General features: G+C 31.4%; 3 protein-coding genes across 3 annotated transcripts; all 3 read right to left on the bottom strand.

Annotated features, from left to right (window-relative positions):
• Nucleotides 1-6,325: 6,325 nt before the first annotated feature.
• LOC126738586 (cytochrome P450 4C1-like) lies at nt 6,326-9,847 on the bottom strand. Its single transcript, XM_050443985.1, has 4 exons — nt 7,506-9,847; nt 7,237-7,402; nt 6,844-7,023; nt 6,326-6,520 (listed from the first exon to the last, which is right to left on the bottom strand). The coding sequence occupies exons 1-4, from the start codon at nt 7,530-7,532 to the stop codon at nt 6,357-6,359; spliced, it is 537 nt and encodes a 178-aa protein (XP_050299942.1). The 5' UTR covers nt 7,533-9,847; the 3' UTR covers nt 6,326-6,356.
• Nucleotides 9,848-9,963: 116 nt separating this feature from the next.
• LOC126738585 (probable U3 small nucleolar RNA-associated protein 11) lies at nt 9,964-14,150 on the bottom strand. The gene is made up of 3 exons (XM_050443984.1): nt 13,813-14,150; nt 10,261-10,538; nt 9,964-10,210 (listed from the first exon to the last, which is right to left on the bottom strand). Exons 1-3 carry the CDS (start codon nt 14,039-14,041, stop codon nt 10,007-10,009), a joined length of 711 nt encoding a protein of 236 aa, XP_050299941.1. The 5' UTR covers nt 14,042-14,150; the 3' UTR covers nt 9,964-10,006.
• A 3,688-nt stretch (nt 14,151-17,838) lies between these two features.
• Nucleotides 17,839-23,177, bottom strand: LOC126738584 (cytochrome P450 4C1-like). The gene is made up of 12 exons (XM_050443982.1): nt 23,064-23,177; nt 22,780-22,987; nt 22,511-22,711; nt 22,271-22,456; nt 19,595-19,661; nt 19,357-19,483; nt 19,232-19,301; nt 19,049-19,173; nt 18,925-18,993; nt 18,693-18,858; nt 18,137-18,316; nt 17,839-18,036 (listed from the first exon to the last, which is right to left on the bottom strand). The coding sequence occupies exons 2-12, from the start codon at nt 22,985-22,987 to the stop codon at nt 17,873-17,875; spliced, it is 1,563 nt and encodes a 520-aa protein (XP_050299939.1). The 5' UTR covers nt 23,064-23,177; the 3' UTR covers nt 17,839-17,872.
• Between the last annotated feature and the right edge of the window lie 4,240 nt (nt 23,178-27,417).

The raw sequence follows: 27,417 nt of genomic DNA, 5'->3' as shown, positions 1-27,417 counted from the left end.
GATCCCTCCATGGTATGCCAATATAAATAGAATTAATTAATAACTCTTATCAGCTTTAAATTTTATATTGGCTGAAAATCTGGTGTCATTTTGTGGCAGCTATTTTTTTATATTTAATTAATTTTAAGGACAAATGTTGTTCACCTGGCACAAAAATCGGTGTTGTTTTAAGATTGTGATAAACCTATTATAAACATACGCTTTAGGATGTAGTACGTGGTTTTATGTATTTATTATTTATATACTGCTTGCCTAGGAAGTTAATTTATTAAGTATTTATTGAGTTCCATCCGCTATAAGATGTGATTCAAGAAGCACAAAAAAGCTGGCCGTCGTTTTCATGTACAAAATCTTTCTATGTAGTTCTACAAATAATAGGGTAACAAATTGTCAATCGTAAAAAACCACATGGTAGCGCTTTAGAAAAGTAAATATTAATACTACACAGTTTCATTTATCGGTTTAGCTGTTAAAATGTTAGAATATTTGAATCAGTTTTACATAACACTTATTCACAATATAATAGAAATTTACTTTTCTACTGACAACCGAACCACTCTGAAAATAGTGAAATAAAAAAGCAATAATATTCGTAATGATGTTTTCAATATAAATCTGAATCTCACCGTGCGAAAAAAACGAATTGTCGGCCAGTATACGAGACTTTAAATCCACGCAGAATTGAAAACGTCATTTCTGATACAATTATATAATTATTTTTAAAATAAAAGCATATTTTAATAAATGACACAAAGCAATTAGCGTTGCTTTAATTGAATCGTGATGTTTTTAGCCCAGTATTTATAATAGCTGTATCTCTTGTTTTAATTATTTTGAAGTATGTGTTCGGTAATTAGGTTTACCTACGAGCGTTATAATTTAGGAATGAATTGTATATAAAAGCGATCCGTAGCTTGATTGTATAAAAATGAAATATATTGTAAATATGTTCTAATTTATGTTGTACTTAGAATTTTTCATTTGTATTTTTTTTTTAATTATTAAGACTGATCTTTATGAAATTTTGGTTCCTAAAGAAGGGAAGTATTTCAAATAAAAACTGATTGTTAAAAAGTTGTTTTTTTTTTACTTAAATTTATTTATTAACTTACGACTGAGCATTTACATAAGTTGTAGATATCACTTATAACTAAAGCATTTATTTATTTATTTATAATCTTTTTAGGATACAAACAGGTAAACCTACAACAGTATCCACATCAAAATGTATACTGAGTTAACTAAAAACTAAGAAATACTAACTAAAAAACCAAAAAAATTTATCAAGAAAATTTTACCTACTTTGGAAATAATAGAAACATATAAAAAAGAAATGTTTTCCTAAACTTAAATATCCAAATCTTTGACAGAAGGGCGCTTTTAATTATTTGCTTCAGTTTTATTTCAGACAGGTTGAAAAAATCCAAATCTAAATCAGAATATAAAACATTGGCCTCACGCATAACAATGTGCCATTGCCAGCCATTTAGATTGAGGGCAATATTAGAAGCAATATTGCCTTAAAGTGGCAACTTAGGGCAATTTAACTTGTGAGGCTCAAATTCGCTTACTTAAATACTATGTTAAAATCAAGACCAAAAAAATTAATGATTTATTCAAAAATTATTTATTATACGTAAAACAAATGAACAAAAACTTATAAAGAAAATATTAAACAAACTGCATATTCTATTCTTATGAATGTTATGTAACTTAAAACATTTATTCTCTCCCAAAAATAGTCCTAACTGTATAAAATCACGGTGTTATTTGCTGCATCGAAACCATAAAAGTCAATATCCAATTCTGCTTCAAACTCAGACTCCGATATGTAGGAGCATGATGATGGAGAGGTAGTAGAATAACTATTTGTAATTGTATCACTGTCACTGTGATCGTCAACTTCTTCACTTAGACATTATTAATCCTTGGCTTCTGGGATCCAACAGGCAAGCTGCTAAATGAATAGGTTTTAAAGCGCGTAGTCTTCTATCTTTGAATTTTTGCGTAATTAAACCAGCTTCAGTGGTACGGAATGTCAGAGGTAAAAACTGTTCCAGGTTTTTTTCTATTTCTAAAAATACCGAATGGACTACGTGAATGGTGTTGTAGTCACCTTCTAAATACGTAATCCAATGTACAATTGGTTTCAAAAGACTGCGAAAGTTTTCTAAATCTGATCATCGAGTAAAGTTTGTTTATGATTTGTGAAAGTCTTTATGGCATCTTCGTTTATTGCCATTGTTTGTAATATACATTTTGTAACGACTAAACTATTTAGACACTCCAAGTAACTTCCCCAGCGCGTTTTCACTGGCAAATGTAAAGAGGATTGTATAATTTTTTCAATGTTTAGTTGTTTAAATTTCGCTGTTAACAACTGTGAATTTCTTATGATTTTTATGATTTCCACACAACAATTAAACAATTTTTTTGCCATTTCATAAAAATACCTGTTCTTTAGTATTCATGGTGTCATGAATTTTGAAACAGACATGGACATCTTCGCAGACTTAGACTCAAGCATTGCTATTGAAGCGGAACTGGCACAACTTAAACTGTTACCTTCCTCATTTACTTCAATCATAGGCATATCAAGGTCGATGCTTTCTGGTTGGTTCTTGTTCTGAACATCCAACATCGACACTTGCACCAGCTGAAGAATAATTCAATTTGGCCAATCCCACCATTCCCACCGAGTTTGAGTTCGATTTCTCAGACAGTTCATTCTTCAGCATAATAGGGCACTTAATGCATTTCTTAATATGCCGTGTAAATTTGGTGGCATTTTTATTTGTATAAATCTTGCCACAATATTTACATTCGTACACAGTCTTATTATTGCACGTTTTTCCTAAAAAAAACTTCCAAATATCACTTTTTGGCTTCATAATTAACCCTTATTATATTTTTCTACACAAATTTACCACACTTTAGCGTACAAAATAAATAAATAACTTATAAACTAGCAGTCAGTGGCACTAGAGCGAATCCCGATCCGAAACCAATCTATTTCGGGGATGACGACGGCGATTGACGCCGTCTATATGGCCCGATATAATCACGATTCACGCTCGCGCCACGCGAATGCACAAATAAAATGTGGGCAATATTGCCAATAATATTCCCAGAATTGTGATAACATTCCCATCATTTTGGCAATATTGCCGCTATGAAAATTCCCGGTTTTGGAAAGTTAAATAGATCCTGGGCAGTTTTCTGGGAATATTCCCATAATGGAAATATTGCCGACGGCACATTGTTACTCACGCATCATCCTTATAGGAGAATTTTGAGCATGCAAAGTGTGTCTAAATGGGACCTTTACCCTAAATGCTCTCGGCGCTATATTAAATAAAATTTTGCTTAACAAATGAGGAGACTACTTTACCTGTTAATATTTTATAAAGAAACATAATATCAGATAAAATCCTTCGATCCTGAAGAGTTAAAATATTATAATGATTTCTCACAGATGCTATACTAGTAAGCTGAAGCTGGTTACCATATTTGAATAAAAATGACTTGAAAAACCTTTTTTGTACCCTTTCGATTGCGTCTTTATAAATTTGATAATAAGGACTCCAGATTGTTGAAGCAAAGTTAAGCTTGCTGTGTACATAAGCATAATAGAGTGTTAAGTATGTATTTGGATTTGAAAATAAGTTAGATTGTCTATTTATCAAGCCCAACATTTTAAAACTCTTTGAAATTGTTAAATCTATATGTTTTTCAAATGTAAGTTTATTGTCAAGCCCAGATTTCTAACCTCGTTTTCTCTATTTAAGGCACTGTTACCAATTCTGTAATTGTATTGAATTGGATTTTTATTTCTAGTGAAACTGATAACATTACATTTATTTGAATTTATAAACAAGTTATTTTTAAGACAGTATTTATGAAATTGATCTAGTTCCTTTTGCAGCAATTCACAATCGTGCGGAGTTTTAATTTGTTTGTAAATTTTTAAGTCATCGGCGAATCCAAGAACCATAGCGTTTGAAAAACAAAGTTTTACATTATCAAGATAAATAAGAAAGAGCAGAGGTCCTAGATGGGATCCTTGCGGTACCCCAGAGGTAACTTTTATATTCATAGATTCAACCTCATTTACCAATACAGAAAAAGTACGACCTCTTAAATATGATTCGCACCAGTCCAGAAAAATGCCATCCACACCGACTCCTTTTGTCAAAAGCTTTACTAAAATCGGTGTAGATAGCATCCACCTGAACTCCGCTATCCATGTTTTCTGTAATGTATTCCGTATATTCAAGAAGGTTAGATTCAATGGATTTATTTGGTAGAAATCCATGTTGCTCAGAAATTAGCAAACGTTTCACAACATTAAAAATATATTTATAAATTATTTTTTCAAAAACCTTGGCAAAAATACGAAGCTTATTTATTGGTTGGTAATTGTTAATTACGCTTTTTTCATTGTTTTTAAATATTGAAATGACATATGAACGTTTCCATTTATCCGGAAAAACACTGCACGACAGTGATTGATTAAAAATTAAGGTCAGGGGAAGGGCGAGACCCATTGCACAACTATTAACAAAAAAGGATGGAAAATTATCTGGGCCTGCGCCCTTTTTGGGATCAAGTGTTTTTAATGCTTCGAGAGTTTCAGATTCAGAAAGATAAATAGAATGTAAAAAATTCTTATTAGTATTTAAATCATCGCTATTATCGTATACCAAAGAGCTGGGTCTAACAAAAACACTCTCAAAAAACTCCGCAAACATGTTAGAGATATCTTGATTGTTCGAGGACTCCCTATCCATATATTTCATTTTAGCTGGGATGCCTAAGCCTTTTTTATTTATAGAAACCATTTTCCGGAATTTTTTACTATCATGCAGAATATCACTTTCTAAGGATTCTACATAATTCCTTAAATCTTGTTCTATAAGTTTTTTAGATCTACTCCGCAAAAGCCTAAAAGTATTGTAGTCAGAAATATTATTGTAAAATTTCCATTTTTTGTGGAATTTATTTTTTTCTTTTACAACCTTTATTGTGGCCTGTGTAAAGTAAACCGGAAAACGTGCATTTTTCCGCACGATGGGTACCTTCTCTTCAACAATTTCATTTAAAATATTATAAAAAGTGTTTAAATTATGATTTAAGGAATTATTAAAAATATTTGGCCAAGGTTTGTTTTTTAATACATTATTTATCTCCACATAATCTGCCTGGTTGAAATTAAAGTAAGAAAGTGATTTATGTTTTAAAATTTTTATATTGTTAACCTGAAAGTTAAATTCAATGGCTGGATGCTTAGGGTCCTCCACAATCAAGGGGCTATCACAATGCAACAAACTTGAAACACGTCCTTCATTACATAATATTAGATCTAATGTATTATTACAATCATTTTTTAGGTAATTAAATTGTATTAGACCTGCAAATGAAAGATTTTCGATGATATCGAAGTATTCCTTAGATACTTGAAAAGGGGTTACAAATAAATTATTGTTTTCCTTTTCCCATCGCACAGTTGAACAGTTCATATCGCCGCAAACCAAAATTACATTATTTTTATTTATTCGTTGATTTAATGATTCTAATTTAGTTGAAAAATATGAATAAGCATTAATGTCCTTAGGAGGGAGGTAAACCCAACAAACAAAAACGCAAACATTCCCCACACCAAAATTAATCCACACATCCTCAGCTTCACTGAAAAAATGGCACACGGCGACTGCTCCTAAATCTTTTTTAACCGCTATTAGCACACCACCCCCATTAACCTAAAGCATTAACCTAACTTAGACCACAATTAGCTCTTCTTGCTTCTAAACTACCTGTAATACGCTCTTATTCGTTTTTCTCTATCCTCTTTGAAGATAACCTTTAAAAACCAATTTTGAGACATGAATTATTGGTAGTACGTTTATTCTTGTGAAGCTAGTACAAAAATAATTTATGTCAGGGGATATTTGGTAAAATTACCCTCTTTTTCTCCAAGACTTCAATTTCTGCCCATTCGGGTATCAGATTATGATGCTCCTTTGCCTTTTGCATTAGAAAGGTGCTCTCAGTAAAAATCACTAAATAATCACCGTTTTTGTAAAAATTGACTAAAAGTAAATTAAAATACAGCAACAAAATTAATTATATTATTAATAATGCTAAAGTTCATTTAAAAATATTAATAAATTTTAGTTTTGTTTAGGCTGTATTAGTGTAAATAATTTCCGTGCGATGAAATTTTAATTATTTTTTACGAACTAATATTGTGCCCTTAAATCTTATCAGGGTTATTTCACAATTTTTTTTAAGTAGTTTCATGTACAAACAAAACAATTATTAGAAGGTAAACCAATTTATTAAAAAAAGGACAAAAATTAGTTTCTTAACTCTAAAGTCAACTTATACCCATGTCTGGGCTTTAAAAATATACTGCTGTCCAGCTCTATTTGCTCCAAATTTTTATATGAACTAAATAGTCTGTATCGTCTTATTACTGTTGCCAAAATAGTCTTCATTTCCATCATGGCAAATTTCATTCCTAAAAGTAATATTCCTATTAAGGAAGAATTGTGCATTACATGCGTCATGTAAATACAAGGTGTTTTGTCATTTTAAGAAGAAAACTTCTTCACTCACAACTCAGAGGGTTTGTGCGAAATTTCATTAAGAAATCTTATGGAATAGAATTGGAAGTTTAAAATCTTAAGAAAAAACGATTTTTTCCTTAAGATTTTAACACCTTGTAGCTCAAAAGTTAAGGAGTTTAGGACATAGCTTTATTTGAACTTTTCTTCTTAAAATTACCCCCTTTAAGGATTAGCATCTTATTATGTAACACACTGTATTTTATATTGATCTTACCAATACAGTTTCTAGGTCCATGGGAAAATGGTATGAATGAACCTGGTTCAATTTTAGCCGCTCTTTCCGGCAAGAATCGATCAGGATCAAATTTAAGTGCATTCGGCCAATATTTTTCATTTCTATGCAAATGAAAAATGTTTATAGCAATGGAACAATCCTTTTGAATGGTAAATTCACCTAGAAATTAATACTATTCGATTAGTTTCTTTATTTATGAATTTTCGATGAAGAATTGGATGCCCTTTTTATACGTCTATAGCCCTTTTAAAAATATTGTAACTAATTCGTCAAATATTTAAAAAATTACAGCAACTTTCTTGGTACCCAGAAATTCTATTTCATTCTAGACTTTAGTTTTTTACTGATTAAAATTAGGAATAATGTTTTTACCAAGGTCAATGTCTCCTTCGGCTCTTCGCAGTAAGAAAGGCACAACTGGAAATAGTCTTAACGTTTCTTTGATAATCCTTTCAAGGTAATTTAGGTTAGGCAAGTGGTATAGTTGAACGCTTTCTTCATCAGCCTTTACTTGCAGGACCTCATCTAATACTTTCTCCTAAAATATTTTTAGAAAATTCGCTTATATTTTTTAATGGACATAAGAATATTTGTGTAGATTAAAAAGTTTAGCAGATGTTATGTATGTAGTATAATCTTACTTGAATGTCCTGATGTATAGCAAGCATCAATAATACCCAACAGGTCGTACTGGCTGTTGTATTGGATCCCTGCCGATAATAAAATATTAAAACTCAAGTAATGAAAACATACATATGCATATACAGATTGAGAATTGAATATTACGCATTGACGAAAATAATGGCACAACGCGTCTCCGATCGTCTGATAGGAAATTACTATTTTTATTTTTTACAGAAAAACATAATATTACAGAGTTGTCTTAGTAGGGCCCTGTCTTAGCCAGATTATTATAATCGATTTATATTAGCTGATATTTGTACAGGGTGGCCAACTAAGAATGTGAGATACTGTATCTCAGAAAGTACTCATCGCAGAGAAAAAACCCGGAAAATAATTTTATGTTTCTAAAATAAGTTTTTGTGAATTTTGATATATTAACCTAACAAAGAAATACTTGGTCTTTAAAGTAGAGGACAATCTATAACCTTTTTGTTTGCAATTTTTCCTATATCTCTGAAAATAAAATAGTGGGAAGGTATTCAAAGATTTCCGTAAAAAATATCCTGTATGTTAGAAATGGCTTAGTCGACTTTAACACAATTGTGTGCTTTAAAAAGGGCCCTTCTTAGGCTTTAACTGTTTTAGTATTTGAAGTTTTGTTAGTTTACACATGTCACCGCCAGAGGGCCTTTTTGAACATTCCGACAGAAATGGTAAATTTCCTCAAAAAAATTAAACGCATTGGGATTATTTTTTTCTCATAAAAAAGTATCTAAATGACGCCCAAATAGACTCGCAAAAACCGCATCTTATTCCTAACGTAAAATTTAGACAAAAAAAAAACAGACCACAGTATAATGCATATAGGAAAGGCAATCCAAAAGTTGTGACTTTGAAAAAGTTAAAAAAGGGGGAATACATCTGGAGAAGACGTCGAGGTGTATACGTCTCTAAATGGAGAGACAACAGAGATGTCTTACTTTTAACCACCAAGTATCATGCCAAGTTAATTGAAGTCTCAAGTCGCTTTGGCAAGGTACATTTTTTGTTTTTCTAAAATAGGTACACTAATATAATAATATATATTTTTTTAAGGTGAAATTAAAACCAGTTGAAGTAGCAGAATATAACAAATATATATATGGTGTTGATTGATAGACTGGATCAGCTTGTATCTTACTACTCATGCCCACGAAAAACAATAAGTTGGTATAAGAAAATAATTTTTCATTTACTAGACGTTACAATATTTAACGCATTTTTTATTTACAAGGAAAAAGTAAAAAATATCAGAATTATCGAATTTCGAGAAAAGATTATTCGAGGATTGCTCGAAATACCTGCAAATGAAAAAAATGGTAGACTTTTTTTTAAAACAAACAAAAATATTGCTGTACATGAAAATCGGCGAACACCAGCAAGACCATCAGATAATAATGATACTCCACATTTTCCCGAAAAAATCCCCTTGCCCTCTGAGAATTATAAAAGGAAGAATTACTTTTTAAACTGCAAGGAGTGTCTCAAAAAGGACTAAAGGACACAAGTTTCATACAGATGTAAGGGTTGTGAAGACAAACCAGCATTATGTCCGACATGCTTTGAAAGTTACCATTTTAGCCTTAGGAACTAGTTTTTACTTTAAGTTGTATTTTATTTCTTTCTTCAAAATAAATGTTTCTCCAAGTTAAAACGTTTTAGGAATTTATAATGCTTTAGCAGTACAGTGTCCCAACATTGCCATTAAAAAATTACTGCTTATGCAGTAATGCGTCCTGTCAGAAAGTAATGTTGGTGGGTCACAACTGTTATGGCAGTATGGCGTCCAAAGTTGTTTTTTTTTAAACTTTATCCTATTTTATATATATGGTCAAAATATGAAAAAAATCAGTTCATATGTTTCTAAAATATCAATGTGATTTTTTTGGAACATCGACATGTTCACACTGTCCATCAATGTGTTAACCGAATAAAAAGGCCATTCTATAAATATGCCAAAAGAAATCCCACTTCTATATAAAAAAAATCCAACGGAAGAATTAACTACCAAGGCTTTTAAGGTTAAAAATAGGTAGAATATAGCTCGTTTTGTTACAAAACAGTTTCATATTAGTATGTACTGCTGAAAATTGAATCCGAAGCGACATCTTACTATTTTTTTCTAAAAAATGGTGATTGCACACTTTGGAACTAGCCCCTCATATATATTATCATTGTTGCTATCCTATTATAATGTTTCCTAAGCCACAATAGGTTGTGCATGAAAAAGGAATTAATTACTTATTATATCTTCTGGTTCTGAAAAAAATTTTATGTAGTACAAAACTTTCTAAAAATTTTATTAACAAAGACGTGGATACCGTAATTTGTACTTGCACATTTTCGCTTAAATAAATAAACATATTCTATTGTGATTTAAAAATGAGTAATTAATTTTTTTACTAGGTTTGGTAGGATGGAAAAAAAATCTTCTAAATTAATGAAATCTTAATATACTTCAGCTTTAAAATCACAAAATCTACTTTTTTCTCTCATACTTCCACACATACACAGGCGCGCAATCCTTAGATCCTTTCTTGATTTTTTTCGGAGGCAAAACAGTTCTGCGCCCTTGTACTGCTCTACTAATTTCCAATTTTTGTTGAGTCACGGCCAACTCTTTCTCTCTTTTTATTCTTTTCGCTAGTTCTTTATAAAGGGCCTCTCTGGTTCTAGCTGATTTCTACAAAGCAAACATCAAATATATATATTTTTTTAGGAGAAAATGCTTACCTCTAAAATGTCGGGATCAATATCAGAGAGCTCTCTTTCAGAAAGTCTCAAAAGCCTGCTGTTTTCAAAACCTTCTCCTTTTTTTTTCTTATCGAACACGATATGCTGATTTTGGCTCTGGTGGTCTAAACTAATCAAATGCAGTTGCGCCTGTAGTTTTTCTATTTTTCTTTGCTCCTGTGTTCGTTTTGTTACGATATATTTTAAATCTTGGGTTTTCATTAGTTGGATTTGCTCCGGAGTATCTTCTTCTTCTTTTTCTTTTTCAAAATGTAAGCCTAAAAGATGAGTTAATATAGCTGACATCAAAAATGAAATCCACAATCAGGATAATAGTCATAAGCCCGAATTAGCCGCATAAGAGCTTGTGATACTTTATTATTTAGGACTGCAGCAATATAGGAAAATCTAGAAAATCTTTTATCTAGTTATGTGAAACTGATTTTTTTTAATTATAAATATATTATGCAAGAAATACTGTTGGATATGAAACGAAGGCTATTAAGGACACATAATTTCAGTCTCAGAGAAGATGACATAATCTAAACATATAAGTTTTAAAATTAATTGCATTGAAAATGTAAAATTAAAAACCTGGTTAAAATGTGTTTTTTTTTCATTTTTAACTTTAGGTGTTAATAGACCTTTAGCAGTAATAAAATAGCTAGTTTTTATATATTTCAAATATGAATAAGTGAATAATTTTATGCTAAGTAAATATTGATATTAAGTATTGTTGTAAAGTAATTAAAATACCTATAGCACAAATTGTATGCTGTTCTTTCTATTAAATTTCATCACCTTTATTTGTCCCTTATACAATCCCATATTCATGCATATGCGAAGAGGCGAAGAGCTTAGGGCTTGTTATTGATACTGACTAAAGGTTCAGGGATCATGTGAGGAGGTTAGTTCAAAAAAGTTATGTGAAAATGAAAGTTCTTTATGCAAAAAGATTTATTTTAGACTTTAAGATTAGGAAAAAACTCTGTGAATCTCTAGTTTTGCCAATTTTTTATTATTGTAATATATTTATGAATTATAGTTATTGTAATATAATTATTAATGTTTAGATTTATCGACTGCAAGTTATATAAAATAACTGTTGTTGCTTCATATTTGGTCTGAGAAGATTTGATCATGTTTCAGCATAATTTAAACAATTAAGGTCGTAGTATAACAAACCCAGGTTCGTCCATAGAGAATGGATAAGTTTTTTTTAATAAATAAAAAAAGATCGAACGAGAAAAAAATAAATAAATAAGAAACCAATACCCTCCCTACGTTGTGTTTTGTAACAGAATCACTCTCTCTTTTACTTACCTCGGATGCGCTTGACAAGACAAAATTACGGAAATTTGAATTATTAAGATGGTATTAAAGAAAGTGAAGTCTTGATAATACACCTACTTAGTTTATTTATGTAAAAAAAATAATGCCGTACTCAGCCTGGAATTCACGAGGGGAAAGAGCACGGCAGAGAAACTCTCGATCTCAATTCCCCAAAAATCGAATATTTACTGTTCCTTTCTAATTCCTCATGCATACTATTCATTTAAAACTGAAGAGAGTTGGGTTAGTTATGCAGCCATCACTAGAAGGTACTGAGGTCCCATACGGGAGACTACCCAGCTATGAGTTGAATAGTTGAGTCAATATTCTAGGTATTAACACAGATAGACGGGCAAATGCGCGAAACATATATTTATTTATCTGTGGTATGATTTACGCCTGCATATTCACCCAGTCAGGGTCGAAATGTTAGTTATATTCAACAAGGCTCTAGCTTACTTTTGAAACACACAAACAAATTAAAAAAAAAAACTAATTTCGAAAATATGCCTAAAAATTCAGTAAATCAATTATCTCAGTCGATCACTTTAATATTAATTTTCTCTTCAGCATGAAACAATTTTAGATAAATACATGCATAAGTTATTTCCTCCTATTCACGCAAAATATTAAATTTATAAACATTAATAAAAATATATTTACACATTGCCAATAAAAAAAAAAAACAAACTAATATTCAATAAATTTTTTAAAGTAGTACCCTCGATGGCTGGGTTTTACTTTCTGCCGTTCCCTCGGCACGCGCGACCGAAACATCTCCGAAAAGCAACGCCCAGAAATGCTAACACAAACAACCCTCGGCGCATGAATAGGGCTGTCGTTATACAATCAAAAAAATTAAAAAGATTTTCGACAAAAGACGACGCGACATGCTGAATCCCAAACCCAAACAAATATAATATACTACGCATATAATTTAAAAATAGGTGGTTTTCTTCAAGGTGGTTATAAATAATATGTCTGGTGTAGTAAGATGTTATGCTACTTTTCTAATAAGGTTGTTAATGTCAAATATTCCTATATATTTGAGAGAAAAGTTCATAACCATGAGCTTCATTATGGAATTCATACTACTAAGCTGCAACATCATACAGCACTATTTGAGATAGGTTTTACCTATAATGCAGTATCTTTATATAATGCCTGGGATCCCTATTTTAGACATATCAGTTCAAGAGTTTTTAGTTTAAAACTTATTTGCTTAATTTGCAAAATACTTAGTAGAATACTTCTATCATTATGAATTATGTAAACTTTTTAGTTTTTCTTTTGTTTAGAATAAGAATGGTTAAGTGTATGAGTAGCCTAAGGCTAAACTTCCCTATTTGTATTCTTTAACCTTTATGTATATACTTATGTAAACAGATTTATATCTATGTAATGTACATGATTAATAAAAGACAATTTATTTCTTTTATTTTATATTTTCTTTATATTCACTCCTGTACCCAAATAATACTGAAATATGTAATTTGAAGTCATGGTTTCATGTCACCAAAATTATGTGGCAAAGTGTCCGAACTAAATGGAAACATGTGCGCTGATTGTAAACCAGAAAAGAAATCTAAGGTATGACACATTTGAAGTTCCATTTCCTATTTATAACTGTCCCTTATAAGTTTTTATTTTAAGAAAACTGCATAAGCTTGGATACATTATATGGAACTTTTTACAGGATCTGTACTTCATAAGCAATTTCTTTTAAAATATCTGTGCCACCAAGACTTGAAATCTTTAATAATACTGTCATCTTTTTAATTCATCCACACTTCCATATTACACATTTATCATCTTTTTTATACTTCTTTTTTTTTTTAATGTGAACATAACTTTGCCTTGTTTGTTACTATATCATAATAAGTTCACTGCTGCTGGTACATGCATCGGTTTGTAAGGTTTATAAAGCAAATGATGTACCTAGTTATATAGAAATTATTTATTGTAAAATGATGAATTTATCGGGTTTCTCAAATATTCAATTATACCTTAAGTAAAATATCTAAATAAAAATGGCCAACAAAATGTGTCGCACCAGTTTTATAATAGAAAAAGAAAATGTTAAACAAACCAAAAGTTACCAAATATAATTTGTATATGGTTTGGTATATCAATCGAAAATATAATCTAGGCTTATGGTTTTGGCTAGGTATAGGTATTCTTGTACAAAACAGGCCATGGTTGTTAACATTAAATACATACCATCCTCAATCTTGGAATTTATCATGTGGTGGTAAAACTCGTCAGGATTCTTATTTAGGGCTCGTTTTTTTAATATTTTAAGGGTTTCTTTCTTTTCATTGTAATCTCTAGCTCGTCTCTGATAGTCCTTGCGCTTCTCCAGTAACCCCAAATGTTCTCTGTGCTCTGGCTGATGTCTTTCTCTATGTGTTTTTTGGTGAGCTTTTGAGGCTTTTTTCCACACAGACATTGTGTAAGTACTTATAAAACCTTGTTGAAGTAAATAAAATGATATTATTTTCAATTCCCTCTTCAGTCTTCGATTACCAAACAGAAACACGTATAACCTATACGGTTTTTCAAGGTTAGAATCACAGAATGACAGAACACAATATAGGTTAGAATGTAGACCACAAAGCGTAAATATAGAGAAATCCGGGCTGCCTTGTTAACGGGAAGAAATTCTCTGGCCCTCTACTGAAGGTGCATTAATTCGAACTAATTTGGACATTTATTACCCGTAATCCTATTGGCAGCCGGTTGAACCAATCAGATTGGAAAGAAAGCGTTATCAAATCCTGCGCCAAATTTGAATTTAATTAAGCGCGGGGAATTCGAATTCGGGCCATAGAGAAATTAATAAAAATAGAGCGTTCCATTTCTTGTTCTTGAAACTACAGAAAACAGGAACGTTAAAAAATGAGCGGGGGATTTAAATTTATTCAGTGGCGGGATATTTAAATGTAACCAAAAGAAATTTCGCTAAAATGTGTATTTCTGATGGATTTTTCTAAAATATTTAAAAGCAAAATAAGTTGTAAAAACAAGTTTTTAAAGGTCAATTAAATAAGTGAAATCAAAAACATGATACCAAATTAAGTAAATTGCAAATGAGGAGTTAAAAATTTTACAATTTATTTATGTTTTACAAAGGCAATATTATATAATTGTGTAAGGTTTAATTGAAAAGGAACGTTTTGTTTTTCAACCTTACACAATGATTGGCTTGCATGTAACGTATTCTATTCATGTAAAAATTAAATTTATTTTTAAGGGCTTAGTGGCCATAGGTGCAATAGTTCGTCGTCATTTCTGATTAAGATTTAGTACGAAAACGAATATTTAGGTTAGTAATAGTCATATGATTCGAATCTTAATAAAGATTGGAATACTTGCAATATTCGTAGTAATAGGTGCTATCGATACACTATAGAGGGTGTTCCGTTGATCATGTTACAAACTTCTAGGGCAGATAGAAAACGTCAAAAGAAAAACAAAAGTTCATATAAACATGGGTCTGGAAAAGCTTCCTCAGGGAGCTAGAGCTCTTTGAAAATAACCTTTAAAAACTAGTTTTTTTTTAATAGCTCCGGAACTACTTTAGCTACCGCAACCAATTTTGGAAGGTAAATTATTGTTAGTACGTTTATTCTTTTGAACCTACTAAATAAAAAAAATATTTACCAGGGACTTCAGAATCAGGGGGGTATTTGGTAAATTTAGGTCCATTTCTTTAAGACTTTAATTTCTGCCCGTTTGGGCGTTCCTATGCTTTTTACATAAAAAAGATGCTCTTGGTAAAAGTCGGTAAATATCACCGTTTTTGTGGAAATTGACTAAAACCAAACTAAGATACAGCACCTGAATTAATTATTTTAATAATAATAATAATAATGCTAATTCATTGCCACTGTCAGTATTTTTTAAATTTGTCAGTGTCAGTATTTTTTACATGATATTAATTCCCTTTTTATTACGGTTAAGTAATGGAAGATTACACTTTTGCTGAATACGCCGATATGCTTTTAATTTATGGGGAAGTTCGATGTAATGGTAGAGCTGCTTCTCGACTATATGAAGAGCGGTTTCTGGCTCCGTTAAAATAAAACGCCAAGATAATGGCGCGCAAAGGAACATCCGAATCACGAATTTTGAGGAAGAAGTGCTTCAGCGATTTGAAGATAACCCATCAGTAAGTACTCGAGCAGTAGCTGATGCGATGCATGTAAATCATGTTAGGGTATGGAACGTTGTTAAGGAACAGTTTCTTCGGCCCTACCACCTGCAAAAGGTGCAATCATTAGGACCCAATGATTTTATGCCCCGCGTGAATTTTTGCCAGTGGTTTCTTGACCGGTGTACAGAAGAACCTCAGTTTCCAAAATATGTCCTTTTTACTGACGAGCTTTATTTACAAAAGAAGGCATTTTTAATTCTAAGAATAATCATGTGTGGAGTGAGGAAAACCCTTATGGTATTCATTTTAGGAGCTATCAACATAAGTTTTCGGTCAATATGTGGGCCGGCATTGTTGGAGAACGCTTAATTGGTCCAATTATGTTGCCTCCTCGTTTAACGGGAAATATTTATTTAAATTTTTTAAGAAATGTACTGCCAGAACTATTACATGATCTGCCCCTAAATATACGACAGAACTTATGGCTACAACACGATGGAGCGCCAGCTCATTTTTTACTTATTGTCCGTGAGTTTATAAATTAAAATTTTGGAAGGCGCTGGATGGCCGCGGAGGCCCTGTCACCTGGCCAGCGCGCTCACCAGATTTGACACCCTTAGATTTTTTTCTTTGGGGGCATATGAAAAGTCTCGTATATGAAACTCCAGTCGAGTCAGAAGAAGACTGGTGGCCAGAATTTCCGCAGCTGATGAAGTAATTCAAACCACGATATCATATTTTTAACCACGTCAACCTTAATATGGTGAGTAGATACAATAAATGTATCGATCGTGGTGGCCGGAATTTTGAGCAATTAATATTTTAAGTTTATTTTTATAATACCAATCTTTAATAAAATTTGTTTACGTTTCTAAAATTGTTAATTTGTTGGTTTTTTATTACACTTAAAATTATTTAAACATTTTATGCCTCAAGGTAATTAAAGTGACAGTTAATTAATTTGAGTACCAATTTAATAAAGTGACTACCTTAACTTTTTTTAAACATTTATTTTTTATTTACGCCAGATTTTTTTTAAATTGTTTATTAATAATAGTAGGTAATTAATTTTTGTATCTCATAACTTGCTTTTCGTCAATTTTCACAAAAACGGTGATATTTACCATTTACCGACTTTTACTAAGAGCACCTTTTTTATGTAAAAAGCATAGGAACATCATAATCTAATGCCCAAACGGGCAGAAATTAAAGTCTTAAAGAAATGGGCCTAAATTTACCAAATACCCCCCTGAAGCCCCTGGTAAATATTTTTTTTATTTAGTAGGTTCAAAAGAATAAACGTACTAACAATAATTTACCTCCCAAAATTGGTTGCGGTAGCTAAAGTGCTTTACAAACTGTTTTTTTTAATAGCTCCGGAACAGCTATTAAAAAAAACTAGTTTTTAAAGGTTATTTTCAAAGAGCTCTAGTTCACTGAGGAAGCTTTTCCGGACCCATGTTTATATGAACTTTTGTTTTTCTTTTGACATTTTCTATCTGCCCTAGAAGTTTGTAACATGATCAACGGAACACCCTGTATAACTATATACCTAGAGAATATTAGCTAAATATAAATCAATATTCTGCGATATATTGATTTATGTATTTAATAGTAAACTGACATTTATTATTTTTGATTCAGACTCTCTTACTTTATTGGACAGAGCTTTAGTTTGAGTTTTGTATTCTCTCTTTACGTTTGTCTAATATATTCTAACATTCTTTACAGCCTTAGTACATACATCCGTCTATTGATGATACCCAACTACGATTGGTTAAGTTTGATCGACGGTTTACACTCCAGAAAGTTATTGAAAAGTGTAACTTTCAAAAAAAGTTACACTTTTCTAGAATTAAAACTGGTAGCGAGCTTTATCATAATTTGACGTAGCAGTCGATTTATTATAAGGCTTGGAGAATAGGGCAGTTTACAATAAATAACGTGATCAATCTAGTGTTGTTGTCCGATGAAATCTTAATTGCACTCTTACCAACAAATCTTTTGCCCTTAAATCTTATGTGTCAAAATATTTTAGAAAAATATTTTTTAAAAAGGTTTATTTATAAAAAAATAAAAATGATTGGAATGGTAAGCCGATTTATTGCAAGCTAGGACAACAAATTAATTTCTTAACTCAAAACTCAACTTATACCCATCTCTGGGTCTTAAAAGTAGAGTGCTGTCCAGCTCTATTTCCTCCACACTTTTATATGAAGTTAACAGTCTGTATCGTTTTATTACTGTTGTCAAAATGGTCTTCATTTCCATTATGGAAAATTTCATTCCTAAAAAATAATATTCCTACAAACGGAGAATTGTGCATAGCCTCATAGGTCATATGATATAATATTCATATTAACACTCTGTATTTTATATTGTTCTTACCAATACAGTTTCTCGGTCCATAGGAAAATGGTATAAATGAACCTGGTACAATTTTAGCCGCTCTTTCAGGTAAGAATCGATCAGGATCAAATTTAAGGGAGTTCGGCCAATATTTTTCAGTTCTATGTAAATGTAAAGTATTTATAATAATGGGACAATCCTTTTGAATGGTATAATCACCTAGAAATTAATAGTATTCGATTATTAATCTACAAATAATGTAAACAATTAAGAATATTTTCTTTCTTTCTCTCAATACTGTCTCTTGTGAAAGAAGCTTCATCGGTCCATAAAACATTAAAAATTAGGTTGAAAACTCAAATGTTTTCTACTGTTGCACTGAATAATCTCTAGAAATTTGATTCCATAGTTCTGAAACACCCTGTATATACAAATATTTTAAGTGGCAACTTCGAAGTTTTTATTTATGAATTTTCGATGATGAATTGAATGCCCCTTTTTGTTTTTCTATAACTAGCTTGTTACCCGGTCATTTTAATTCACTATAGACTTTAGTTGATTTTGTACTGATTTATTTTCGCAATAATATTTTTACCAATGTCAATGTTTCCTTCAGTTCTTCGAAGCAAGAAAGGCACAATTGGAAATAGCCTTAACGTTTCTTTGATAATCCTTTCAAGGTAATTTAGGTTAGGTAAGTGGTATAGTTGAACGCTTTCTTCATCACCCACTACTTCCAGGATTTCTCCAAATACTCTCTCCTAAAATATTTTTAGAAAATGTGCTAGAATATTTGTGTAGATAAAAAAGTTGTAATATATTATTACTTGAATGTCCTGATGTATAGCAAGCATCATCAAAACGTAGCAGGTAGTGGTGGAAGTCGTGTCGGATCCCTGCCAATTAGAAAATATTAAAACTAATATTAAAAATGGAAATATATGTATATACCGCTATCAAAATCGTCATAGTTTCATCCAATAATTCCTCGTCAGTGAACTGAACATATTTTGTTTGGCAATTATCATTGATGTCGATTAGAAGATCCAGAAATACCTTTTTTCTAAGGCTTGCCCCTAAATTTTGTAATATATTTAACACGTAATTGTATTTGTTATTTGAAATTGGGTATACCTTCTTCGAAAAATAACTCTTTATTTTCAAGTTTTTCTTTCTCTCGTTGCTTTTTCTTTTGCTCAATGATCTACAAATAAAATTATAAGAGTAATTTATTAATATAAAATAGATTTAAAAAATACGGTTTCAGTATACGCCCTCAGTTTTTTCGAAACGTCGTAGAATTCTTTGCCTATCGGAGAATGGTCAAATACCAAATCACTATGATAATAGATAGTTAATATTCGGATTAGTACAATTTCCATGCTTCTGAAAATAATAAAAAATGCTTATTTAGTCGCCCATTTTTAGTATTTTATATGTACCAAGAAACCTAAAGGATTTACTTTTAAATAATTTTGTTATAGCCGTGTTTCTTACCTCTCCACACTTTCAGCAATAGATGAGTTCGTCGATTGTGATTGTATTTTGACACCTATGGCAGTTTCTTAAATATGGAATAGTCAATTAGATAGGGAAAAAAAGTATTTTGACCGAGACGAAGCCGAGAAAAATCACGAAACAGGAATTTGATTAGATAAAGATATAAATGATATTCTTCCTAAGACAAGCTACGCTGTTTACAAGCTTGATGAAAAAAAGTGAGATGATTCAAGAATTTAAATGTGACTCAATAACTGAAGCAACTTTTACATATCCCTAAATAAGGCTGAGAAATCAATATTTTCTAAGATAAATAAAAATTTCACTTTTTGGCCATTTTTATGTTTTAAGTGATTTTTCTTCACTTCGAAATTTCACTTCAAAATTTTCAACTTCCTTGCTATTAGAGACAGACACGTGATTCAAGGATTGGCATAAGTCCCAATCAATGAAAAATTTTTTATGTAGCTATAAAAAAACTGAAAAATCACTTTTTGGCCATTTTTAAGTTTTAAGTGATTTCCTAAAAATGTCATAACTTCCTTGCTTTTACAGATAGAGACCTGATTCAAGGGTTGGCATGTGTCTTAATCCAGGAAGTAATTTTTATGTATCTACAAAAGAACTATGTTTCGGGCCTGTTTATAATATATGTTTAATTAATTAAATCAAGGTTATTTCGATCTTAATTATTTATCAAGTTATCAAGGCCAGACTGTAAAGAAATAGGGACGCTGCTCCAGTCACACTGAAATAAGGTGATCCCTCTGTTTTCGACGCACACCCTTAGTGATTATGTAATGAGCGAAATAAAATAGAAACAAAATAAGAAGAGACACAATTTAACGTAAAAGGAAATGTTAGCACCTGCTAACTGTGCCTGCTGGTTCTTATAGTTTTTTCCCAAATTCGAAGGACCACTAATTTTCCCGCATACCTTGTATGCATAAATAATACACAATTTCTTCAACTTGTAATTTAATATTATAAAAATATCAAATTTTTATGGACCGGAGAACTTAATTAAAAACGTCGAATAAAATAAAAAAATAACTTTTAACTTATTGCCATTAATTCCTACTTAAACGTTTACATTAATTGTATCAACGTATAATCGGGATTTTGAAAGCCTGTTGTGTAGTCTTTCGCACTGATCAGAGTGATTGTCTTCTGCCTCGCGGCATCAAAGCGCTTTACAAAAACAAAACTATTCTAAAAATATACTTTTAAGAATCGCGAAGAGAGGAGCGACACAGTCGGGCTGAAATACCCATATAAGGCAATCATAATAGGAAAATTAAATATATACGAGGGCGCGTTGATAAATGAAATTATTAAATATAAAACAAGGGTTTATAAATCGCAACAGGAAAAAAGAATGACTCGACTTACCCTAGTAATAGATGAAGTAAAGGATGTTAATATAAGGAACACCCCAATCAGCTTTCATTAAATCGACGAAGACGTGATGCACTTCGGTATTATCTCGCATGAGATTTAGGTACCGATTCAATAATTGCCGTAGTACTACTGCTTTCCGGTATCGCACACCTGTTCCGTATTTTGGCGGATGACCTCGGTCAAATAGCTTACTCCTCTCGCCCCGAGGGGACCATAAGGTAAAGTAGGATAAAAGAGCAAGGCTTTATGGAAGGAACATTGGAGTAAGAGAGTAAGGAAATGTAAGATAGGTCGAGTTTAAATATTCACAATTTACTAAGAAACGCGTGTGTTATACCGGGTGAACTTTTATATGCAAAATCAAGGTAAATAAACCAAAATAAACAAAGTATTACCGAACTAATTATTAAATATCTTAAACTTTAAAGAAAACTTATGTTAACTAAAAATAAGTAAAATTAGCAAAAGTAATAAAAGAAGAGAGAACGAAACAAACTAAAAATTAATAGTTCCTGAGATAAATTAAACTTTCACTTTTTTGCCATTTTTAGGTTTCAGGTGATTTTTAAAAAACCTCATAATTTTCTTGCTGTTAAAAATAGATATGTAATTCAAGGATTGACATGTCCCCAATGGATGAAGTAACTTATGTATTAATAAAAAAAAAACTGAAAAATTGATAATTTTCGAGAAGATTTTCAAAAAATCTCACAATTTCCTTGCTTTTACAGATAGAGCATTTTAAAATTTAGATTTAAAAATTGCCATGTGTCTCCATGAATTAAGCGACTTTTAATTAATAATCAAAATATTTGAGAAATCAATAGTTATTGAGCAAAATCACAATTTGTATTTTGTTGCAATTTTCATGTTTATTCATTTACTAAAAATCTCTTAATTTCCTTCCTATTTGAGATAGAGACTTGATTCAAAAACTGGCACGTACTTCAATTAATAACGCTTTTATGCATCAATAAAAAACCAATACGGTTTTTTATTTAATTGGAAACGGTTCTATTTTGCCCGCCCTATAGAGGCTTATGACGTTGTCAGCTGAATCCTATTTAATTGGGTAAAAACTCACGACTTTAGGATAACTTGTTAGAATAAATATGTTTTCCTAGAAGCAAAATAATACAAATTGTCATAACGAAAATTTCATTTTTCTTCTCAGTAAATCCGGAAAGTCAGCATACTTGTATCGGCTTCATCTTGGCAGTCAAATTTCTTGTGATATTATTCTTCAAATTAATACTAATAACATAATATTACCGCAAATAATATCTAATGTACACCTGGACACCAGCTTCATAATGTCGCATTCTCCTTTGCCAACATATTTTTTTAAAATGTCAACGAAGACCTCAGCTTGTTCCACAAATACCACCATAAAACTATTCAGGATTTGTTGGTTAAAGGCCGGGTTTATCAATTTTCTATTCTTCTTCCATTGAGACACTAAAAACTTATTCGGTCAAAACAATAGTATTGACACAGAGAATAATTAACTACCCAATAAAGCAGAAACTAAGCCATGCCCAGAAACAGGTTCGAGAAATCTGTATAAATTATCTTTACGTAAAGCCGCAGGACTCGTCAGAATAATATCCACATATTTTGGTTCGGAAACGGCGTAATACATTTGGGGACCTAACCAGATTCTGAAAATTCCTGGGTAGCTATTAAACAGATGTTTTAGTTTCTGAAAAAAATCTACAATAAAAAGTCGGTAGTTAATATTTTTTAAAATTTGTTAAAAGAATGATTCATTTATGACTTACCATAAGATTTCCTAGCTCCAATAAAATACAACGCTGAGCCTATAATTGGCAGGGCAAGAGGGCCTGGTAAGCTTAGGGAAGCCTGATAAATTTTTCTTTTCTTCCATAACATTTGGAGGTACCAGATTAATATGGTACATGCCAGGAATATGAGAAAAAAAGAGGTTATTTTCTGCTCCATATTAGGGATTAATAACTCGAAAGCCATCTTATTTAAAAAAAAATGATTTAAAAATATTTTAATTTTTAGTTTCTAAGGTACAAGTAACAACGGTAGAACTAACCTGCGAGCACTAAAGTTTTTAATCAAGAGAATTAGGTTTTTCGTTAGATCAGTATTGAAGTAAACTGATGTTAAAGAAATTTGTTTGCATCATTTTTGCCAAATTAGTTTTGGCATATTATTACCATTTTATTAACATTTTCTATTAATAATATTAAAAAAAGTGTTCCGAAATATTAAAGGTTAATGAAACAACTTTTTTGTATAAAATATTCATTTATTAATTATTTATATGTGAATAATATATTTTAAGATAACAAAAGCATCGTTAAAAGTAACTAATAACCTAATAGTTTAAAACAGTTATTTTTAACTAATAAAAAATTGAATTCTCATTTATATATATATATGTATCTCAGTCTAAAAGTTAAAGAAGAATGGGGATAAGGTGATGTTTTTCTGGTGTGATTAGACAAACTAGACCCGACAAACATAATTTCCACACGATCCAGATACTAATAATAAAATGGAAACAGGATATAGAAAACAGAGGAAAACATTGAATTCTCATTTATATATCCGTATGTCAGTCTGCAAATTAGAGAGAAATGGAAATAAAGTGATATTTTTCTGGTATAATTAGACGAACTAAACCCGACAAACACAGTTTCTAGACGATCCAGACACTAATAATAAAATGACGTTTTTCGGGTATAACTAGATACATTATAAAATAAAAATGCTATTTCCAGTCGACCCAAACATTATTTAGAAAATGTAACGATGATATAGAAAATAGGTGGAAAAATCGAATTCTTATATATATATCCCCATCTCAATCTGAAAATCAAAAAAGGGTGGGAATGAAATAGTGTTTTTCGGGTATAATAAGACACATTACGAGAGAAAAACACTATTTCCAGTCGATCCAAACACTATTAAGAAAAATGAAACGTTGATATAGAACAAGGTGAAAAATTCGAATTCTTATTGATATATACCTATCTCAGTTAAGGAATTAGGAGAGGATGGGAATGAAGTGATGTTTTTCGGGTATAATTTTACAAATTAAGAGAAAAAACCTTATTTCCAGGCAATTCAGAGACTATTAAGAGAATGATGCGATAGAAAAAGGTGGAAAAGTCGAATTCTCATTTATACAGGGTGTTATTTAAGTACGTGGTCAAACTCCAGGAGGTGATTGTATGAGTAATTTCAAGATGAAAAGTTCACCTCAAGACTACCCCTAACAAACTGCAAATCATCCTATAGTCCAAGCTGGGGCGCATGCGAGTTTAGGGAATTGACGGGCTTCTCAGATACTCGGCAAGCAACTCTTTTAAGAACACAAAGCTCCTCCTTTAAAGAACACAAAGCGTCTCAACCATTCTTATAGGTTGGCTTCTGATATGAAGGCTCTTTGATAACCAGGTAGGAAATCTTTCTACCTGCCTCTTCATCGGTTATCCGTGCTTGTCTGATTGAGGTTAGACCGACGCAGCTCTTGAATTTTTTCCACACTTTCTATGAAGAAAAATGAAATACCATAATGTGAAGTGATGCAAATTTTCACTATTTTAATCTCATGGCAGGAAATATCTAAGTAGACCGGTTCGCACCAGGCTCAGAGCAAGTATTTAGATAGTACAATGAATCAGGAAGTAGGAAACATAATTGGCTGCTTATGTTTTTAACGATTAAGTACTGGATAAAATGGATCGACTTTAATGCAAAAAAATAATGTATAATACAAAATGGAATAGTTGCCGTCAACGATAATCTATTTTGCAGTTTCTTTTAACATCCCAGATGACGCTAGCTGAACCTTTGACAAATAAAACACAAAATAGAAAATTGGTGGAGGTAACTGAGTATTTACAAAAACTTGTCGTATTAAAAAAAGTTAAATGGAAAATTTGTGGATTATAAAAAAATACACGATTTTGATTTGAATTATTTTTTGACATAACCTGAACATTTCGAAGAAAAGTGGGAAAAACAATTTTTTAGTTTCAACTCCGTAAAAAAATCTAAACTTTCTGAAAATTGGCTTAATTGTAGCTGTTTGTATGCCAAGAAAGTGATTTTTTTTTTAATTCGTTAGTTAAAGTTAATTAGTTTTTGACAAATTAACGATTTTCGAAAAAAAGACGTTTTTTTTTCAAGCTACGCGAGAACCCTTTTTTTGATGCCTTAAGACACTTCATCCGGCTTAGTTTTTTTGTAAAGACTTCAACTTTTATATAAAATAATGAAATTATACCCCTCCAAGCAAAACAAATCGTATATTTTCATTTCTATAAATTTATAACAGGTATTTCAATCAATAAAAAGACTTTTTTCAGTATGCTGAAAAAATCAACATTGAGAAATCAGTACTTTTAAGTTTTTTCAATTGAAACGTTTTTTTTTAAATAGTCAATAATTAGGCCTAATTTTTGTGCAGAGTTTTTTTATTGGTATCTATTAAGTTAGAACTAATTTCTAAGTTAAGGTTTTCAAGAACATTATTTCTTATGCTTTCACTACAAAATACTAATGCAACCGATTTTGCTGGATTAATTTTTAGCATATGCTTAGTAGGTGCTTGAAATAGACTTTCTAAATCAGAATTAATTTGAGCATTGGCTTCCAAAATTTGAGAGGACTTAAAAGAAAAATACACCTGAGTATCATCTTCGTACATAATGATCGTTACAATATTTTAAAGATTTAAAGAACTGAGAGCTATATAACATATAGAGTATAGAGCAGAGGCCCAAGTATACTTCCCTGAGGTACACCTGATGCAGTCACATACCATCCAGAGAAACCTGTTATGTTCTATTAGTAAAAAATGAAGAATCAATCAATTTAATGGATCCCTCACTAAAACGAAAATAGCGTATTCCAGTGCAGCATCAAAGGCTAAAACACGAAATATCTTGGCAACGGTTAATTTTAGCGGGTTTTCACAAGATTACCGCTTTTACTCAAAAGATAATAAAAAATAGATAATAAGATCGATTTCGACCACTTTGGACTAAGATAAGTTGGTTTAAATCGGCTTATTTTGACCACAGGAATATTATATGCCAAGATTTTGTGCAGACCTTTAGAGACACCTTGTATAATAAAATCAGCAACGAATATTACTGCCAATAATTGAAAAACTTTAAGTATTCAATTATTACTGTCACAAGACAAACGTTGACATTTTTAAATATCGGTGCATCTTAAAAAACATCGAGTTGCTTGGGTGTCGTTCTTTCGCCATTTTGATGTCGTCAGGTAAGCGTCTCTTCTTTTAAAATATTTTTGACCGTTTTCCAACCCTACAAAAAGCACAATATTCCGGTTTAACCGTAAATTAAATTTATTAACATAATATAAAATTTACAGTGTACGCGAATACTGACGTACAGGGGTATAATTTTATATTAAAGTTGAAGTCGACAAAAAAAAACTAAGCGCTGGATGAAGTGTCTAAAGCATCAAAGTCTCTAAGGAGTCTAAGTAGGCGGCCACAACGGCGCTTCAAGCCTAGCTCCCTCGCACTTGTCTACGATAAATCTGCGATGGCCGTAAATAAAGATAAATTAATTAGCAGTGTGTTTGCCAGAGAAGCTATTTGGAATAAAAAAGTAAAAGTCATCACAATAGCGTCATTTTAGCGAAATGCTGGAAAGAAGTGGCAGATGAATGTGAAACAACAGGTAAGGGATTTAAAACTGTTGACTTTATTAAGCTGAAATTTTTATAAAGACTAGAAACACTGATTTCATGAAAAAAACATATTGCCATTTAGTCAAACTTGTTAAGTAAATCGCCTCTTGCCACTGGCGGAACAAAATAGGAATTTTTCAAATAGGATGATTGCAAAAATAAGTTTTAAAATTATCTCTTACATATTTTGCTTCGTTATTAAGCCTTCCTGCAGGTCCAGGTACATATATGTTTTGATTTTGGCGAGCCAATTGAATCTCTCGTAGGTTATGTCCCATTCCTTCTTTGTCGATTATTGCGTTATGTAAAACACACATTCCTTTAACGATTTTATCTGCCAGTTCTACTCTGGTTAGTACTGGTTTATCGAGAATTTGCCATTTTGCTCTAAGAATGCCAAAATCGCATTCTACGGTCCGTCTTGCCCGAGATAATCGTTTATTGAAACATTCACGCTCTGCATTCAAATCATGCCTACTATAAGATTTCATTATATTTCTCATCAATTAGGCTTCGTCTGCTATTATTACGTATGGCATAATTAAATTTGAACCGGGAAGAGTAGTGTCTTCAGTCAAGTTTATTCTTCTACTGGCCAATTTTTTGTATAAGGGGGATGCATTAAATGTACCGCCGTCGCTTTGCTTACCGTAACCCCCGACTTCAATGTTTATAAATTTGTAATTTGCATCGACAAGAGCTTGAAGCAC

Source organism: Anthonomus grandis, chromosome 7, assembly GCF_022605725.1.
Source record: "Anthonomus grandis grandis chromosome 7, icAntGran1.3, whole genome shotgun sequence".
NCBI classification, from domain to species: domain Eukaryota; kingdom Metazoa; phylum Arthropoda; class Insecta; order Coleoptera; family Curculionidae; genus Anthonomus; species Anthonomus grandis.
Note: the sequence above shows the minus strand (reverse complement) of the source record. Positions and strands in the feature narration are given on the sequence as shown.

Excerpts from the sequence above, each read along its gene's own strand:
- LOC126738585 (XM_050443984.1), bottom strand. The coding sequence starts at position 14,041 with ATGTCTGTGTGGAAAAAAGCCTCAAAAGCTCACCAAAAAACACATAGA. Across the intron at positions 10,539-13,812 it reads AAATTCCAAGATTGAGGATG|GCTTACATTTTGAAAAAGAA; the intron begins GTATGTATTTAA and ends CTCATCTTTTAG. Across the intron at positions 10,211-10,260 it reads TTGATCCCGACATTTTAGAG|AAATCAGCTAGAACCAGAGA; the intron begins GTAAGCATTTTC and ends TTTGCTTTGTAG.
- LOC126738586 (XM_050443985.1), bottom strand. The coding sequence starts at position 7,532 with ATGCTTGCTATACATCAGGACATTCAA. Across the intron at positions 7,024-7,236 it reads CGAAGGAGACATTGACCTTG|GTGAATTTACCATTCAAAAG; the intron begins GTAAAAACATTA and ends ATTAATTTCTAG. Across the intron at positions 6,521-6,843 it reads TGGACCTAGAAACTGTATTG|GAATGAAATTTGCCATGATG; the intron begins GTAAGATCAATA and ends TATTACTTTTAG.
- LOC126738584 (XM_050443982.1), bottom strand. The coding sequence starts at position 22,987 with ATGGCTTTCGAGTTATTAATCCCTAATATGGAGCAGAAAATAACCTCT. Across the intron at positions 18,994-19,048 it reads CTATGACGATTTTGATAGCG|GGATCCGACACGACTTCCAC; the intron begins GTATATACATAT and ends TCTAATTGGCAG. Across the intron at positions 18,859-18,924 it reads CTATACATCAGGACATTCAA|GAGAGAGTATTTGGAGAAAT; the intron begins GTAATAATATAT and ends AAAATATTTTAG.